General features: G+C 36.6%; 1 protein-coding gene across 6 annotated transcripts in view; it reads left to right on the top strand.

Annotated features, from left to right (window-relative positions):
- The first annotated feature begins 1,300 nt into the window (after positions 1-1,300).
- LOC124711942 (GDP-D-glucose phosphorylase 1) overlaps positions 1,301-15,458 on the top strand; it is an 83,589-nt gene continuing 69,431 nt past the window's right edge. For all 6 annotated transcript variants that reach the window (XM_047242206.1, XM_047242207.1, XM_047242205.1 and 3 more), the window contains exons 1-2: positions 1,301-1,860; positions 1,945-2,237. In XM_047242206.1, the coding sequence (XP_047098162.1) occupies positions 1,666-1,860; positions 1,945-2,237 (488 nt within the window). In that variant the 5' untranslated portion in view covers positions 1,301-1,665. The remainder of the gene's footprint in view (positions 1,861-1,944; positions 2,238-15,458) is intronic.

Below are 15,458 nucleotides of genomic sequence, written 5' to 3'. Positions count from 1 at the left end.
CACAGGGCTCAGTCTTGGATCCTTCATTGTTCTTAATATATATTAAAGACTTGCTACTCTATATTCATGAAGATGCAAAGCGAGTTCTTTTTGCTGATGATACAAATATAGTAATCACATCTAAGAAGCAAGAATCAGCTGAGGAAATTGGAAATAGTGTCTTTCAGAAAATTATTACGTGGTTCTCTGCAAATGGACTCTCACTAAATTGCGAGAAAACATAGTTTATACAATTCTGTACAGTAAATGGCATAACATCATTGATAAATATAGACTATGAATAGAAGTCTGTTGCTAAGGTAGAATTGTGGGTGTGTGCATTGATAAGAAATTGAATTGGAAGAAACACATCGATGATCTGCTGAAACGGTTAGGTTCAGTTACTTATGCAATTAGGGTTATGGCAAATTTTGTGATAAACATATCAGTAAATTAGCCTACTATGCCTATTTTCATTCACTTCTTTCATCAAGCATTATATTTTGGGGCAATCCGTCATTAAGGGACAAAGTATTCATTGCACAAAAGCGTGTGGTCAGAATAATAGCTGGAGCCAATTCAAAATCACCTTGCAGACATTTATTTAAGCAACTTGGGATATTCACAGTACCTTCGCAATACATATATTCATTTATTAAATTTGTCATTAATAACCGATCCCAATTAAAAAACAACAATGAAGTGTATAGCTACAACATTAGAAGAAAGGATGATCTTCACTATTCTGGATTATATCTCACTTTGACGCAGAAAGAGGTGAATTATGCTGCCACAACAATCTTTGGTAATTTGCCAAATTGTATCAAAAGTCTGACAGACAGCCAACCAATATTTAAATGCAAATTAAAAGAATTTCCGAATGACAACTCCTCCTATTCAATAGATGAATTCTTAGATATGAAGTAGTAACGGTAAAAAAAAAATATTTTGTGTAAAGAAAACTTATGTTAAAATGACATATTCCACATCATTATGAAATGTCGTATTCATGACAAGGATTAATCTATGTATGTATGTATTAACGGTAAAGCTGCTGATAGCTCAACAAAGACAACAATTAAATTGCGGTACGATCTATATAACATTACATACGTTCACAAACGGTGAAAAAAATTTTGAATCGATAATGCAAAAAAATAGATGTTGCGAGCAAAGTTTTCTTTCAATTCCAGAAATAGTCATTAGTCACGGTTTACTTTTCTGAACTCGATTACTTATTCGATTCATTGTTATCAATTACATCGATTCATCGATATCAATTGCTTAAAAGTTAACATTGATTTGAAAGCAGCATGTCCGTGTCAAAGTTTTACGGTCTTACTGCAATCATCCCGATTCTTTCTGAAATAAATATAAACATCTGCGAAATGTAATATTACTTCCATTTTGACTTTTGCTCCAAAATATAGGTATTCAGAAACTATTTGAAAAATGCTGTAATATTGGGACTGGCTGTATATGTTGCATGAAAGTATTACGGGGCGTTAAACGCCAACCTTCGTGTGTTTTGATACTGTTGTTCATTAATTTTGAAAATAACAGTGCTGTATCATAATCGTTGATAAATTCGATACCAACACGTGGCAGCGTATTGTCAAAATAGCAGTGCTGCACACGTTGACGCAAGGAGTGGGTTACATTAGTTTTATCTATTGAAAATTCGCTATGAAATATGAGTACTGTAAAACTGATTTCATCTACGAAACATCACGGAGTGACAGTAGTGTTCAAAGTGGAAGTGTATTCGATTCAACGTTGCAAAATACGTGGAAAGCCGCGTTGGAGCGTGGTGTCTTCCGATACGTTTTGAATATACAACATTCTAAAATTCTAGAGGGAAAATTTTCTTTTGTGGCACAGGTGAGAAACAATAAAAGACCTATAAGAAATGCTACAGCCCATATTGTTTTATTAATCTGACATTTTTGCAAAAACTGTCATCAGTTAAATACAGATCGCGCTCTTAAAAGAAGGGCCCCCGAGGAAATAACAAGCCTGACGCAGCCCTTTGACCACGACAGATTTAATTTTACGAAAATAGACGAGACTGAAATACTTTTTGAGCTGAGAAGAAAATGTGACACAACAACAAATAGGCATTGTGTGATAATTAATGAGAGCCCACTAGAGTTTGGGCATTGTTTACTTTTACCCTCACGGCTGAACTGCTTACCACAAATTGCTACACAACATAGTCTGCAGCTGGCAATAGAAGTTATGCTTCTTAGTTCAAATCCGTAAGTATCTCCTTAATGAGTTACAACAGTTTCGTGATTTTAATATTACTGTCGCCTTGCCTTGGGATTAAACTTGTGTTTCATTGTTAAATGGTTTGCAAAACTTCTCAGTATGTTGAAATATTATCAGAATCAGTTAGGAAGTGTCCAAGATCTTTCGTTGACAGTTTCTACATATAATTTATTTGCATTCTGGAATAATTTTTAATGTAATGCATCTACACTTTAATGGAGACCTTACCTCTTTCTTCATCTTTTTTGTCACTATGTGGTCACTCTATTATCAGCCCTTAAATGTAAATACTAGACATCAGTTTGGTAATTTATTGTTGGTTTGTTTTCTTTGGCAGCATTCCATTTTGAGACATCTCATTGGATATTTACGTTTGCATTCTGCAAACAACCGTGAAGTGCGTGGCAGAGGGTACTTCCCATTGTACAACATATTAGAATTTCTTCATGTTCACATATGGTGTACAGGTAGAATGATTGCTTAAATCATTCTTTGCACATTTAAATAGATCTTGCCTTTACAGCCTATAAGGATGTAATACATAGAGAATTTTAATATAATCCTAGTTTCCTCAGGTAATACAGATGAGTCATTCCATGTCAAATCAACACAGTTTAAATAAAAATTTTACCTCACCCTCTTAGATTTTGCTGAAAGTTGGTATACATATAGTGGGTGCTGAAACTAAGAAAAATACCAAATTTCAATTTTTTACCTCAAACCATTCCTGAAATATGGTCATGTAAACTTTTCAAAAACTGGCCCAAAATTGTGTGAACGAACTTTTTTTAAATTGCCCTAGTAGCTGCCCTAATTGAGCTAGAGAACTGGGAAAGGTGTCATTTTGTAGCATTTTTGGGACTAGTGCAGCAGGGGATACAACCCGTCGGCTTTGGACAATGACTTCACAAGCGGCCAATCGAGAAGCGATTCTTCTTAGTGTTGTAGCTCCCTTCAGTGGCTGATAAGTGTTTTTTGGCTTTTTTTAAAAAAAATCTCACGAGATAGAATAAACAGATCCACTTTATTAAGCAATCAGTAAAAAAACGAAACTGAAATATAACAGCAAAAGCGAAAATGGGAAACTGCTCTCTGGCGGCTTGTGACGTCCTTGTACAAAGCCGACGGGTTGTATCCCCTGCTGCACTAGACCCGCATTTTTCATGCTCTTTCCAGTGATAGACAAAAAACCATAGCTTCTAATTAACAACATTTTTCAAAATGGTAATTAATATTTTGATTTAATTTTTTTACAAAAAGTACATAATTGAAAATTTTCAAAATATTTCCATAACTACTTCATACTCTTGTAAATCACATGGCAAAACATAAATGTGGGATGATGATTGGTTCATTGTTTAAAAAAATTTATTCCGAACTCTTGTTTTTCACTAATGGCCCTAGTTTGGCCAAACTGACCTATAAGGTAGTACGTCAGTAGAGGACCGTATACATAGGGCTTGATGTCTGTACAATAATTCAGAGACTGGAGCCATTGTTGAGATGATGTAGTCTGCATTGATACCTTCTAAGGCTTTGTGTGCCTACAGCATTATTGTGCACTGTGGTTTTAGCGCAAATCAATTGTTACCTCTGTGTTGACCAATCTGTATGTATTATATTTAATAGTTCATTTGCAAGTAAATCTATACATTGAAGGCCAGTTTATAAGTGGTTTTTGTATAAATATGGAACCAAGTAAAAAGTGCAGTGCTGTAAGAGTTCAGTGTTGTAATCCATTGAAGAAGTCAAATCATTTTATTAGAGACAGAAAAAAAAACTGAGATATGTCACAACATGGATGCCCAAATTATTTCCTCAAATACCAAGTGGTGACAAGATTTGTGATAAATGTAGGAAATTGAAAAATACACCAGAGCCCATCAGTGATGAAAGTGTTGAAGAATCTTTTGGATCAGAGATAATCATCCGAGGCCAAGACCCTGACTTCACTCCAACTTCAGTAGCTGTTAAAACATTTAACACAACACTTCAAGAACTAGGTGAGTGCCCAATTGACAAGAGAAAACTAACATTTAGGCATTACACCAAATCAAAAGTGAAGAAAATCTCATCAATGACACGTAAACTTTTTGTTGCTCCTGAAACTTCTTCGTCAGATACTGATACTGATGAATCCGTTCTTGAAAATCTTGAAAGAAACTTTAAAAATTCTATGAGTAGAGCAAAAAAACTAATGATTCTTACAAGTTTAATGCTCCTAATTAAATTGTTCGGCAGTCCAACAGAAACTGACAAAACCGTACATTCATTTTATGAAAATGATGAAGTTAGCAGGGCAATGCCAGGTATTAAAGATTGTGTGACAATTACAGAAACAAATGGAAATAAAACAAAAATATAAAAAAAGACTTATTTTGTGTAACCTTAAAGAAGCTTACAAGCATTTTAAAGACAAGTTTCCTAACATAAAAATAGGTTTATCTAAATTTGCTGAGTTGAGACCAAAACATTGTGTATTAGCTGGCCAGAGTGGCACACATACTGTCTGCATGTACACAACTCACCAAAACATAAAATTAATGATAGAAAATGCCAAACTAAATACAGTAACAAACAGCAGCTTAAACAATTATAAGCAGTGCATTGCAAAAATGCTTTGCAACCCATCATCAGTTGATTGCAACATGGGAAACTGTGAATACTGCCCAGGAGAAACTGTCAAACGTAAAATTTTAAAAGACTCTTTTTATGAAAACTTAATTGAACAAGTTCAGTTCCGACAGTGGATGTCAGTTGACCGATGCAATCTGAAAATTGTTCAGAAAACTTCTGAAGAATTCATAGATTTATTTTGTAGTAAGATGTCTACTTTGATTCGGCATGACTTCATTGCCAAGCAACAACGAACATTTCTTAACTCCACAAGAGAAAACCTTATGGAATCTGAATTTGTTGTCATATGTGATTTTTCAGAAAATTATAGTATAATTCTACAGGATGAAGCTCAGAGTTTCCACTGGACAAGACAATAGATTACCATTCATCCTTTTGTTATATATTACAAACAGGAAGACAAAATTGAGCATATGAGCTTTGTCATTGTTTCTGATTGCCTGGAGCACAATACAACTGCGGTTTACACCTTTCAAAAGAAGCTAATTTCATATCTAGCAAACACATTTCAAAAGATTCCAAAAAAGATATACTATTATTCTGACAGTTCTGCCGCTCAGTATAAAAATAAGAAAAACTTCCTGAACCTTTGCCTTCATGAGGAAGACTTCAACATAAAAGCTGAGTGGCACTTTTCAGCCACAGCACATGGGAAAGGGCCTTGTGATGGAGTAGGGGGTTCAGTAAAGAAACCAGCAGCTCATGCAAGTTTGCAAAGGCCATACCAAAATCAGATCCAACCCGCACAAGATCTGTTTGAGTGGGCAGTAGATAACATCACAAATGTTGATTTTGCATATTCCACTCAAGAAGACTACGCTGCTTCAGAAATATTCTTAAAAAACCGATATGAAGAGGCATTGACAATCAAAGGAACACAGCAATTTCACGCTTTCATTCCCAACACTACATCAAAATTAATAGTCAAATACTTCTCAGGTGATATGCAGAGTTGGGGGAGGGAAGTAACTACATCACCAGACAAACTGAAGTTACAAGATGTATCAGGCTATGTCACCACTGTATATGGCAGAAACTGGTGGCGTGGGTACATTTTAGAAAAAAATGGAGAACTTGATGAAGTGAAAATAACTTTTCTTCATCCATGTGGACCAGCTACCTAAGTCATTTTCTTATCCTGTACATGCAGATGTCCTGTGGGTGTCAGTTGTGGATGTTCTCACAAAAGTGAATCCATTTACTCCGACAGGGAGAGCATACATTCTTAATGAAAGTGATGTAAACCAAACCCAGTCAGCTTTATTAAAATGCAATATGTGAAGTTCCAAGACAATTTACAGGGAAACTGCTTTCAACTCAAAACTTAATTTTTGTCTCAGGTTAGTGTTAATGTATATTTTATAGAAAGATGTTTCAAAACTATTGTTAGTACCTATTGTGTTAAATTAAGCTATGTACATATACCTGTTACTCAAAAACAAGCATTACGTATTTAATTTGTTTAATAGTTCCATTTCCAACATCATCGACTATAACTATTATGTAAAGACTTGTCTTATTCATACTTTATTTCAGTTTGTATTAAATGCTCAATTTCTTGTTTTTGTTATATTGGTTAATATACTGTTAGTGAAGGTGCACGAAATTAAAATAAGCAATCAACTTAATTATAAAATATGTTGATTAGTTTTGGTTTAATAAGGTGACGTTTTGATATTTCTAATACTTTTTTACTTACCTTTCAGTATATTTTAAAGAAATTCCTGTTTGTTAAAGGTCAATTTGGTCAAACTACGGCTGTTAGTGAAAAACAAGAGTCGGGAATCATTTCTGTAACAATGAACCCATCATCATCCCAGATTTATATTTTGCCATGTGATTTACAATAGAAGTAGTTATGGAAATATTTTGAAAATTTTCAATTATGTACTTTTTGTAAAAAAATTAAAATTAAATCAAAATATTAATTAGTATTTTGAAAAAGGTTATTAATTAGAAGCTATGTTTTGTTGTATATCCCTGGAAAGAGCATGCAAAATGCTGCAAAATGACACCTTTCCCAGTTCTCTAGCTCAATTAGGGCAGTTCCTAGGACAATTTAAAAAGGTCCATTCACACATTTTTGGGTGATGTTTGAAAAGTTTACATAGCCATATTTCAGGAATGGTTTTAGATAAAAAAATTGGAATTTGGTATTTTTCTTAGTCTCAGTGCCCACTATAAGTATACCAACTTTCAGCAAAATCTAAGAGGGTGAGGTAAAATAGGTGTGTTGATTTGACATGGAATGACTCAGGTTTTCAAAATTCTACAAGTAAACTTTCATGAGACAGTTCGCATCTATCTAAAACCCCTTGCTTGTTCAGCCCGAGTTCTCCCTAGCAAGAAATGTGCGATCAAACCTACACAATATCTCTCTTTCACTAATATGTGATGGTGTGATGCAGAGTTAAATATATTTTGTAAGTCAAAGAATACTGTCTTTATCTGATTGACTTGATCCATGTCCTTCAGGATGTCATGTGAGAAAAGTGTTAGTTGGGTTTTGCATATCATTGTTTTCAGAATTCCTGCTGGCTGTTGTGAAGGGGCTCATTTTGTTTGAGATAGCTGATTATGTTTGAGCTCAGTATGTGTCATAAGATTCTACTACAGGTTGACATCAGGGACACTGGATGGTAGTTTTGTAGATCACTTTTGTTACACTTAGAACTTGTAGTGGATGAGACCTGTGTTGTCTTCCAACTATTGGGCATATTTTTTTAGGATCTGTGGTAAGTTATTGATAAAAGAGGGGCTAACCCTATAGCAAATTCCAGGCTAAAGTTACATATTGAACCCTCGTAGAAATCTTGGTTGTTTTGACAGAGGTTGGAAGGCGGGAATTTTTATTTATTTTGCTTACATATGTACAGAAGACTGATAGATGAACACACTTCGGACAATAAATATACCCATTATTATTTTAAGGACACAAATGGTGGAAAAATTGAAATTTTTTATGACGTTATTAAATTCTATAGTCTTTCAGAAGATTGATAGATGAACACACTACATCCATTATCATTTAAAAAAATATATATTCGGGGTTGCCAAACGTTCTGGAAGTCAGGGAATATGAGTAAATTTCAAATGTATCAGGGAAATTTCGGAAAAAAAACTGGAAAAATCTTGTTTTTGTCTCAGTAGCATGAAATTGTTCATTTACTGAGATGTCATGCTTCATTGCTGGCTGGGTGCAGCTAAATACGCGTGCCGCTTCTCTACTGTTGCATTCTTACTGCTTCTCCCCTTTCCACCCCTCCCCTCAGCTTGCAGTCTGTGCTGCGACCATTACTTACTGTAAGCCTAGCAGCTGCCTAAGCGAGGCTGGGAGGCATGAGGAGTGGTTTGTTTGGATCTGATTCTCAGAGATTGTTGACGCAGCAGCAGTAGACAATGGTCATGTGTGCACGAGTTGTGTCTGAGTGATTGTGAGTGTGTGTGTGCGCTCTCATTTTCTGACAAAGGGTATGGCCAAAAATTCAGTTATGAGAATGTGATTGTCTCTTCTAAGTGCCTGGCTCAGCGATCATCTTTTCGGTGAGTTGCTACCTATCCTCATTACTATTGATTATCACAGTATTTGCGCAAGTTGTGTGTTGCGTGGGTGATAATCGCAGTCTCATTTCATCAACATGATGTCTGTGACATGTGAATAGCTGGCCACACGAGTAGGGTTCCATGGTGGGCCAAAACCACAGGCCATTTCTGTGAACATCTCTAATGGATCAGGCCTACCAATCTCAGGTCCTGCCTGTCGGATCTAGTCTCACCGATCTGCCCCCAGGCTGGGTCTGTCTGTGTGCCGTGTAATGCACCGGATTTTCATGGTTTATCCATGGACCCAGGGCTGTGGTGCTGCTTGACAGGTCAGAAGTTACAGGTGACGGATTTCAGGAATTGTGACTGTCTCATCGCAGGTACATTATACAGTGCCGTGTTTTATAGACATTTTATTTATCATAGTACGTTTTGGCACTTCAAAAGTAGTTTATATATTAGAAAGTGTGGACGATAGGAAGAAGAAAATTGTGGCAGTCACTGGCAGTTTGTACGCTATGTACTCAGTATTTCTTGAAAGAAAAACCTGTAGAATAATAGACATATTGCGGTGGGTAATTACTGACACTAACAAACATAGTAGAAGCAACATTTTATTGGTGGTCACCTGTAGTATTGGTTTACATAACTCTTCCCCACCTTATATGTTTCTTTCAGGAGGCCTACTTTTTTCTGAGGTTATTTCTGAAAGCAGTGAAGGTATTTTAAATCTGTCTTGTGACTCCAACAAAATGCATATTTTTGTCATCAAATGCATTTTGCTTTATTGAAATAAAATAACATCAATGGTCTTAATGAAACATGTATAACATGCGGCTTGCTTTCTCCATCTAAAAACAGTTCATTGCAAAATATTTTGCTGTTAGTTTTTAACATTTTTGCTCAGACATTTTTAATACAGAAGTCCTTACATTTTTTGTCAACTTATGTCTTTACTTACCCTTAAGATCTCAAAATTTGTCAGGAAAAAATGCTAAAACTTATCTGGAAGTCAGGGAATTTTACTTGGGGAAACTTGAGGCAACCCTGATATTGCTTGTGGCCCTTTTCTGCAGTTTGAAATTTGTGTCAATGTTTTGTGCAATTAATCCCCAGAAAAAATCACATGGCTAAAAACTGAGTCACATAGGAGTAGTATGTCAGTGCAAGACAATGGGTGTTACACACTGACAATGGGACCTTAAGGGCATAACATACAGGTGACACTCTGTTTCCCAATATTCCCAGAAGTATCAGTGTAAGATCGAGAGACATGCCTCCCACAGGTGAGATTATTAAAATCCTAATGGTAAACTGCTGAAGCATTTGCAACAAAGTGCCAAGGACTTATGAAAAACAGTAAAGCTCACACAATACTAGGTACAAAAGCTGGTTGAAAGCTGAAACAGATAGCAGTGAGATTTTTGGGGAGAATTTAAGTGTATGTCAAAAGGATAGGCAAATGATAGCGGGAGATGGTATATTTGTCAAATCCATTGAGATAGAAACTGAAGCTGCCTGTGAGACTGGGCAAGAGTCAGTATCAGAGGGTGGGCATAAAATGATAATTGGATCCTTCTATTGCTCACCAGACTTATCTTCTGATGTAACCAAAAACTTCAGAGAAAATCTCAGTTCACTTGTATGTAAATTCCCCCCTCCCCCCCCCCCCTCCCCCCCCCCCCTGCTGTAATAATCAGTGGAGACTTTAATCATTCAACAGTTAATTGGAAAAATTACAATGTTGTTAGTGTTAGGCCTGATAAGACATCCTGCCAAACTTTCCTAAATGCCTTCACTGAAAACTACCTAGAACAGACATTTAGGAATGCCACTGATGATGGAAATGTAGTGGATCTAATGACAAGAAATAGACCTGACCTCTTCGAGGTTGTCCACATCGAAACTGGAATCAGTGAACATGGCGCGGTTGCGGCAACAATGATTGCCAACGTACAAAGGACAGTTAAAACAAGCAGGAAGATATATATGTTCAGTAAACTAGACAAAAAATTTAGTAATGTCGTATCTTATTGAGGGACTTGAAACATTCAGCACAGGTTAGGAGCATGTAGAATGTCTCTGGCTTAAGTTTAAAATAATAGTTGACAACACACTGGATAGATATGCACCCAGTAGAACAGTTCATAATAGGAGGGAACCTCCATGGTATACAGTCACTGTAAAGAAACTACTAAAGAAACAGAGATTACTGTATAATAGGTTCAAAACAAAGCATAGTGCTATAGATAGAGATATGCTGAATGAAACACATTTGGCTGTCAAGAGAGCAATGCATGATGCCTTCAATGACTGCTGTACCAGATCATTGTCAAATGACATTTCACAAAATCCAAAGAAATTCTGGTTGTAAAGGTTGTTTGTGGCACCAGAGTTAGTGTCCAGTCCCTAGTGAATGAGACAAGAACTGAAATTGAGGGTAGCAAAGCAAAAGGACTCAGCATGTTATCTTGGATGGAGACTCAGTGTTGGATGCAGGAGTAACTTCGGGTGTGTCACACGGAAGTGTGTTGGGATTCTGCTGTTCATGATTTGTTAATGACCTTGCAGACAAAATTACTAGTAAAATCTTGCTTTTTGCAGATGATGCTGTTATCTATAATGGAGTACTGTCTGAAAGAAGCTGCGTAAATATTTAGTCAGATCTTCATAAGACTTCAACATGGTACAGAGACTTTCAATGTGCTTTAAATATTCTGAAATGTAAACTTCACAAAACATATGACTATAATATCAGTGAGTCACTACTGGAATTGGCCAACTCATTCAAATGTGTGGACGTATTACACTTTGTAGGGATATGAAATGGAATGATCAAATAGGTTCTGTCATTGGTAAAGCAGGTGGTAGACTTCAGCTTACTGGAAGAATACTGGGGAAGTGCAATAAGTCTACAAAAGAGATTGCTTAGAAATCACTCATGCGACCCATCCTAGAGTATTACTAATAACTGGTACAATGGAATGTACCCTGTGCCATGCACCTCACAGTGGTTTGCAGTGTGTAGATGTAGATGTAGATCCTGCGTCAATTGATAATCAGTATTCACCCCTAAAAAAAGCTTTTTATTTGCTACAGTCAATTGATTTATAATTTATGCTTAACATGACAATGTTGGCCCTACGCAGTGCAGATTGCAAACACCATTGAGGGTTTCGTTTGCCTTCTCTTACAAAAGTTCTGGTGTTTTATTAGTGACTCTAATATTTCTGACACTGGCCAATAGAATTGTTTCTCTGTATCTTATACTGTCTAGACTTTGATAAAAATATCTCAATAAATAAGAGACTAACAAATAGTTTCTGATAGGAAGTGTGTCCTAATTGAGTATATCTTATTATCACAATGTAAGGTAAATTAAAGCCTCAGTGAAGCCTGAGAGACCTGATCATATATAAAGTAGGATATTAAAAAAATAAGCTTCTTTTGCACACATTACAGTCATCCTCTTGCACTAAATCTTCAATCATGCCTCAATTAATTTGTAAATTGTGCACCTTAGATCTCATTGTGGAGTCAAGACAGCAAAGCTATAGAGGACTGTTCTAGACATGTTTGACTCTATAAGACTTTGTTTATAATGATTGGTTGGTTTAATTGCTAACACATTGGAAAAGTAAAATACAAAAGTTGTTGCACTCATGGATCCTAAACTAGTCACATTTCCTTGACACAAAAGGTACAAAATTACTCAGGAGCTATTTATCACAGTATACACCTGTTTTTTACCTTCTCATATCATTTTTTATTTTATCCTGTTGATTACATATTGTACTAGTGTGCATGGACCCAAGTGGGTCAAGCTTTGAAGACAACTACCATATCTTATAAATTGCAGCATCAGTCTCATTTGTTTCAAGAAAACCTCACACAAGAAAGTTTCGAGTGGTCTTAGTAGTGTTATATTGTGTGGGATGTACTTACGGATTTAATTTTTTTTATTGTTATCTCACATATTATTTATATCACCAAGTACATGAATGACATGCAACCTTTCTCATAGTCTCAAAGAGAGTTTGGTTATTTTCACCTGAAGATCTGTGTGTCATCTTTATGCCTATTTGCTTTAGGTTAACACTGAAAGTTGAAATGAATCCTGTGGTAAGGATATTTGTATTGGACTCAGCTACTTTATAAAATTTTGAGAGAGAGAGAGAGAGAGAGAGGGAGAGAGAGAGAGGGGGGGGGATAAAAGGAAAGGAATTCTAAGGAATCAACACTGAAGTCACGTAATTAACTATTTACCATCTGTGACTGACTGAGGAAATGTGAGGTGTGATATGCAAAGTTAGGTGCACTTGTATTCTTCAGGAATCTCAATGAGGCCAGGTTCCTTGGCTTTCATAATGTAAATAAGATTGGCAATTGTCACCTGTATAGCATTTAGAGGGGGGGAGGGAGCAAGGCTGGGCGACCATTGTTATTTCTCCTTTGAAGGAGTGGGAATGCTTTGCTTGTGTATGCCATTGATCAGGGTACCTAAGCATAAAAGACTGCTGTGTTATGAATTCACAATAGTGGAGACTAGCAGTCATGTGAGCACAGCAGGCCTGATACAACCATGTCATCAGAAACCTCAACAGGACCAACAGATGCACCACACTTAACCTGGCAGCTCCCTTTAGTGCTGCAGTCCAGTTGCCACATCATCATGTAAATCTGCTCTGTGCGACCAGCAGTGAGACAATTTGTGTTTGTACTGCTTGCCCATATGCATTAACTAGTACTTCTGTTCTTGCTTCTCAGTTTCTCCGGAGTAACACTGGTAGTTGTTGCTGTAAGCTAGAACTTTGAGTAGTGAATTTGACATTTCTCCTCCTCCCATGGTCATGGTTTGAACCCTCTTGAAACTCAATTGAAGATGGAAGTGTCTCCAGGGTGTGCTCCAAGAGCTACTATGGAAGAAATACGTTTGAGAATTAAAGAGTACTTAAAAATTATTCCTGTGCCTACAGTGTATACCCTTGGAATTCGATTAGCAACAATGCATAAGATTGTACATGAGAGCTGTAAAGCTGGGCACATATGCAGGAAGGAACAAATCCCACAATGTAACATAGGGATATGATGACATATTCATCTTTCATATCTGCAGCTCTTGTCTTTCTTCCTGAGTTTGCAGTTAAATTATAGCGTGTAGGTTCCATCTTCATGCAAAAACACTGTTTTTATTTCCACCCAAACATGTTTTGGCACCTCTGTGCCATCATCAGTGGGTTTTGTTCATTGAAAATGTGTTTTTACATTACATGTTTTTTGCAGGACCACTGTATGGTGTCCTGCACTGATAGCTTTTCATGTTTTGTTGTGACTGATCCTTCTTCTTTTACATTCTGTGGCAGTGCACATACATATTAAGGTACTTTGTGTAATTTGGTTTTTCCTATAATAGGATATGGTAACATTTGGAATTAATTGAAACAAACTTTGTTTTAAAGTGTGTAATAGATATAAATTTGAACGACTACCATGGCAGAGTTTTATTATAAATTTTTTTGGATTAGAAGTCCTGGTCATATATTAAATGTCATAAGAATGAGTACAATAACATTTTCCAAATCTTGCAAATCATGTCCTCTCCCATCCCAACATTACCAGTCTTGATTCGCTATAGTCTATTCACTGTTGATCTTCACCTGCAATCACCTGAAAGAAACCCTGATCTACTTGCTCTTGACTGTAATTAATTTCATACTCACTAATCAATATTTCTTCCTTGAGCAGCATAATATGGAGAGTATCCAGAGAAGCAATTGTTTAAGAAAAAATTAGATACATTGCATAATTTCCCAGTTATTTAGCATTGAAGTGGGCCAGTCAGGTTGTTGCGTACACAGATTCAAGCACTTATTATGCATTCTGGCTTGAGCTCCCAGAGTCGGCAGTCATGTGTGGATGACTGGTGTGTGGTTCTCCCTTTCAGATGAAGCCTATGGCCAAAATGATGTGCGTAAGTGTCTTTTAATTGTACCTGTCTGCAATTTCGTGTGTCATTTTGATGGTAAATAGCAATCAATTTTTTCCTACATTATTGTTATTCCTACCTGGAGTTTCTATTTTTTGTTTTAGCTAGAAATACATTCGTTCAGTTTGAGTTAATCAGAAGAAGATCAAGTTTGGCAATACTGTCCCTGACAGGCAGCTTGAATTTGCACGCATGACAAACTGATTTGCTAACTTAAATGTTAAGTATTTCAAAAATGGCACAACATTTTGAATTTTTTTCTTAACAATTATTTTTTAGCACAACCTCCATTGCAACACTCTTATAAGCTTTCTGACTGGTTCTGACCACCCTGTATAAACAGTTCAGGGCATGAAACTTCCTGGCAGATTAAAACTTTGTGCCGGACCAAGACTCGAACTCAGGACCTTTGCCTTTCACGGGCAAGTGCTCTGCCAACTGAGCTACCCAAGCACGACTCACACCCCGTCCTCACAGCTTTACTTCTGCCAGTACCTCGTCTCCTACCTTCCAAACTGAAAGGCAAAGGTCCCGAGTTCGAGTCTTGGTCTGGCACACAGTTTTAATCTGCCAGGAAGTTTCATGTCAGCGCACACTCCGCTGCAGAGTGAAAATCTCATTCCAATTCAGGGAATCTTTATATTTACCTTTTAGGGGGCTGTACAAAGAGAGCTTTCTGAGAATCTATGGCTGAATCTAAGACGTGAACTGTTCTCTACCTGTATGCATAGCTGAACTGTAATATTATTGAAAACACCTGTATTCATTTACATATATAAGATCCATGTCTTAGTATCCTACCCCTTACTTGGCAAGCTTCCTAATGGTAGTGGTGGTGGTGGTCGTGGTGGTGGTGATTGTTCACTGGCTCTCTCAGTGTGATTCTCCATTCTACACATGGTGAGTTTCAAAGTTCAGTACATGGTTAGTCCACCAAAAAAATTGTTTCTGCTCTTTATCAGTTGCCATTTTTTTTATATGAAATAGGTTCTACTCCAGCCTTGGAGAGAGACTAATTCACTACAAAAATACATAGACTGTC

This window comes from Schistocerca piceifrons, chromosome 8 (assembly GCF_021461385.2).
Source record: "Schistocerca piceifrons isolate TAMUIC-IGC-003096 chromosome 8, iqSchPice1.1, whole genome shotgun sequence".
Classification (NCBI taxonomy): domain Eukaryota; kingdom Metazoa; phylum Arthropoda; class Insecta; order Orthoptera; family Acrididae; genus Schistocerca; species Schistocerca piceifrons.
The sequence above is the reverse complement of the archived record's forward strand: the minus strand, read 5'-3'. Positions and strand labels throughout refer to the sequence as shown.